Source organism: Myotis lucifugus, unplaced genomic scaffold (genome assembly GCF_000147115.1).
Source record: "Myotis lucifugus unplaced genomic scaffold, Myoluc2.0 scaffold_138, whole genome shotgun sequence".
NCBI classification, from domain to species: domain Eukaryota; kingdom Metazoa; phylum Chordata; class Mammalia; order Chiroptera; family Vespertilionidae; genus Myotis; species Myotis lucifugus.
The window spans coordinates 2,119,837-2,124,245 of NW_005871186.1; the positions used below are offsets into that span (position 1 = coordinate 2,119,837).

The 4,409-nt window shown below is 40.1% G+C and overlaps 1 protein-coding gene across 1 annotated transcript; it reads right to left on the minus strand.

Annotated features, from left to right (window-relative positions):
* Positions 1 to 217: 217 nt before the first annotated feature.
* LOC106698106 (olfactory receptor 51G2) lies at positions 218 to 1,209 on the minus strand. The gene has a single exon (XM_014460692.1). It carries the CDS (start codon positions 1,194 to 1,196, stop codon positions 255 to 257), a length of 942 nt encoding a protein of 313 aa, XP_014316178.1. The 5' UTR covers positions 1,197 to 1,209; the 3' UTR covers positions 218 to 254.
* Positions 1,210 to 4,409: the final 3,200 nt, after the last annotated feature.

The following is a 4,409-nucleotide window of genomic DNA, read 5'->3' on the forward strand; positions in this document are numbered from 1 at the left end:
CTTCCCAAGTCTTATATGTCCCTTGAATCTCCCAAGACAAGGAAACCTTTCTTGACACTCTCTTCCCCCTGCTGGAGGAAGATATCTCTTTTTGCTTCCATATCAGCTTCTCTTTACTATGAGTAATATAATCCTATGTATATATCTGTTTAGTAAATAAGTAAAAGCCTCCTTCATTTTATGCACATTAGATATTACAAAGATAGAGAGTAAGGATACGTTTAAGGAAATAATGCCTCTAAGACTAGACCCAGCTAGTCACAAAAGACATGGGTCACACGATCTCGGATCTGTTTGGTCTTCACACTGTAGATGATGGGGTTCATCAGAGGAGGGAACAGAAGATACACAAAGCCCATGATCACTTGGACCAGATGAGGTGCCTGCTTCCCAAAGCGGTGGATGATGGACAAGCCAATCATGGGAGTGTAGAAGAGGAGCACAGCACAGATGTGGGAAACACAGGTGTTAAGGGCTTTGAGTCTCTCAGCCTTGGATGCAATGGACAGCACGGTACGCAAAATCAGGGCATAGGAGAAGAGAATGAGCAGTGAGTCTATACCCACTGTGGACACAATGACAAACATGCCATAGATGCTATTGTCTTTGATGTCTGCACAGGCCAATTTCATCACCTCTTGGTGGAGACAATAGGAATGTGAGAGGACAAGGGAGCCACAATAAGGGAATCTTTTGAGCATAAAAGGCAATGGGAAAATAAGTGCTACACTGCGGCCCAGAGAAGCCAGGCCAATTCTGCCAATGACTGTGTTGGTGAGAATGGAAGCATAGTGCAAGGGGCGACAGATGGCCACGAAGCGGTCAAAGGCCATAGACAGTAGCACAGAGGACTCCAGGAAGGACAAACAGTGAATGAAAAAGAGTTGAGCAAAACAAGCATCCTGACTGATATCACGTACCCCAATCAAAAAGATGCCAAGCACTGTAGGGAGTGTGCAAAGAGACAGTCCCAGGTCAGTCAGAGCCAGCATGGACAGGAAGAGGTACATTGGCTCATGGAGTGAAGGCTCTGTTTTAATGATAAAAACAATTGTGCAGTTGCCCAGAATGGAAGCCAGGTATATGAAGCATAATGGGATGGAGATCCAGATGTGCATGTGCTCCAGCCCAGGAATGCCACTCAGCAGGAAGGTGGAGGAAATGCTGCTGCCATTTGCCAGGGATCCCAATGTCATTGTGTGTGGAGGGAAGTGGTCTTGGATTCCTTCTCAATTTCTGAAATGAATTGAGAAAGAGCTAGTGACTGTGTCTGGAAACAAATTTAAAAAGAAAAAAATATTAGAACTGTACAGCTCTTCCAAAGAACCATTTCCTTCTGGACCATGGTTCCCTCTCAACATTTTTATAGAAAAATTATTTTATTTAAAGTTTTTTCTCCTTGTTCCTTCTGGCTAAGAGGTTTGAACATCTTTACTATGCCCTTTAGTTATACTTAACTTTGCCTACCCTTTATGAGAAGACCTTTAATTAATTTTTTCTCACATGTATGTTTTCTGCCAAGACTTTCGCTAACATTCCACATTTTCTTTAACTTCTCTTCCTTTCCCTTATCTTATCTTACTTCCTTTGCTATTTATTTTTTTCCTACCTTCCTCTCTCCCTCTCTCTTTCTTTTTTTTCTTCCTTTCTTTCTCAGCCACATATAATTGTTAACCTTAGACAGAGACAAATTCTTCACTCACCCTTTTCTCTGGTATTCCTGCTATAGAAGCCTAGCTTAATCCAGAAAGAGCATAAATGCTACTCAGCTCACAGAATTCGAGAGAGAACTGGACAGTATGTGAATGGCTGTCTGTATAGTTATTCTCGATGGCTGGAGGAAGAAATCAAAGCTCTGATCCTCACATCAGTCAGTAAGTGGCATTTCCTAGAAGTCTAGGAATCATCTGATGTGAACGTAAGTGGGAAGAGAGACTGAAACACCATCAACCATGGGCACACTGCCAATCAAAAAGCAGAGTCCATGAGAGTCCACAGAACAAAAGGCAATGATGCTGGTAGGGCTCATTTCTCTACAGATGAGGAAAAAGGGCTCTGAAGGGGACAGCCACTAGACAGAGGCCGTATACTTCCAGAGCAGTGATCATTTCACTCCCAATTAATAATCCCACTATAATATGAGCTCAAAGTGAGCAGGGGCTTTGCTTTGTTTACTTCTTTAAAGACAGTGCTTAGAATGTGCCCTGGTCTGCATATGTGCTCAGCAATTTTTTAAAAATGCATGAATAAGAGCCAAATTTTGTTTAATTAGCTGTTGCCAACTTGGCCCATGTTTTATCTACTTAAAATAATTCTGTGAATAAAGTTCTATTAATGTTATAATATTATAGATGAGGAAACAGAGGCCTAGAAAAAAATAATATTTACAAGATCAAAGACATAGTAAATGGCCACAATGAAATTTGAACCGAGATCTAATTTTTCTTTAGATTCCAGTTTCTAAACACGATTACACTTTCTTCTCACACTGATGACATTTCACTGTCACCTAGCAGAAATTAGAAAAATCAAGGGCTTAGTAGGGACAGTTAAACTACATAGTGGTTAACAATCTAACTCTTAAATCCTGAGGCAGAAGAAATTTTTTGACATGCAAATGAAGTAGAGTGGTGAGAAAGAACTATAATATCTGATGAACATTCACTATTTATCAGACACTGTACTAGGAACATTGCAAAAGAAATAGCATGAGACCTTAGTAAAACCTTTCAAGTTAATATTATTACCTCAATTTGCAAATGAGGAGAGAGAGCCTTAGAAAATTAGATGATGTGCCGAAAATCATTCAGCCAATCAGTGGCAGAGCTGGAATTCAAACTTTAATCTCTAGAGCTCCAAGGCACATTCTGAAAATTTGGAAACACTTAGGTTAACAAATCCAAACTATGAAGAGATGTGAGAAGGCTGTTGTCTTCTTTCTCAGCTAGTTCTAAAATGAGACCTGGGATCCCATGAAGTCAGTAATCTCTGACTATAGCAGTCTCCACCTTGGGCAGGTACCTGCTATAGCCTTTCTTGTGCCTCAAGGTCTTTCCTCTCCTTTCTCGCTCCAGAGCTCTGGCTGAGCCTTCTGGGATCTCTTCTTGGTTCCACAACTCAGCATCAAGTACCTGCCTACTATCTTGGTTCTTCACACACCACGGCTGTATCCAGAGACTGCAGGCCTTACACGGGGAAGAAGAAAGGCTAAAACTAGAGACTCTGGTTCTAGGGATATGAAGAGACTGGAGGGTGAATGCTTAAATCCCTCATTTTTATGCAACTACCTGAGGTCCCCATTGAGAACCTTTTAAGGATCTTTCATCAATTCCCTACTCTGTCTGTCTCCCTCAACTTCATTATCTCGGACCTTGGGGATAGAGGAAAGAGAGGAGAAGAGAATAATCATGTGAAATGTCTAGAAGGGGGGTCCAAAGGATGCTATGTACTTGTAGCTACAGCTGAAGGATCTGGTAAAAGTTTTAAACAACCTCCACCACTTCAGGGAAGCAGAGTGGGTGCTATTGATAGTTTTTTCTGTTTGACATATCATAACTGTATAGTTTATGCACATTGGATGTGACAGTGTGCATGCTGGGTATATATAACCATATGCAACATTTAAAAGAGCTTTTTAATTAATGCTTTTCCTATCACCAAAGAGAAAGCAAGAAGTCAGTCCAAATTTTTGGAAATCTTAACCCCTGGTTGCTAATTGGAGAAATTAATCTATTCTCATAACTTGTGGGCAACATAAACCCCTGGGAAGGATAGTAAATACAAAATGAAGTTTTACATGTTAAAACAGAGGTATGAAGAGTTAATCACCTATTTTTGGACTCTGAAACCTGATGGAAAGACATCATGGAGGGAGGATTTAAGGGCCATTTCAGTGTTTTCATTTCCCAGGTTATTAGTATCCAGCTTATTGGATCCCTTTTGGGATTATAAAGGTATAACTAGTAAGGGATGCTCTAGAATTCCCAATCCAACTGTAAGAGATTATTCCAATTCATTGGTTTAACTGGGTCCTTTGGACTGGGGTGGGTATCCTCTTCTGGCCACATTCCATTAATCTCTGGCTGAGCATGTATATATACACATTTGAGTGTTATGAAGCAGTATTATTCAAGTCATAGTACCCAGATAAGCAGGATCAGAACCACCTGGGATGCTTGTTAGCATGCAGGTCTCTGGGCCTCATCCTTACAAAATCAGAAACTGACATTTGTGACAACCACAAAAGTTTAGGAATTTCATGTATCCTTTCATTATTTATTTATTTATTTATTTATTTATTTATTTATTTATTTTTAAGTCTTGGTGCATTTATTTTTAATTTAAATTCTTTATTGTTTAAAGTATTACATGAGTCTCCTTTTTCCTCCATTGACCTCTACCAGACCACC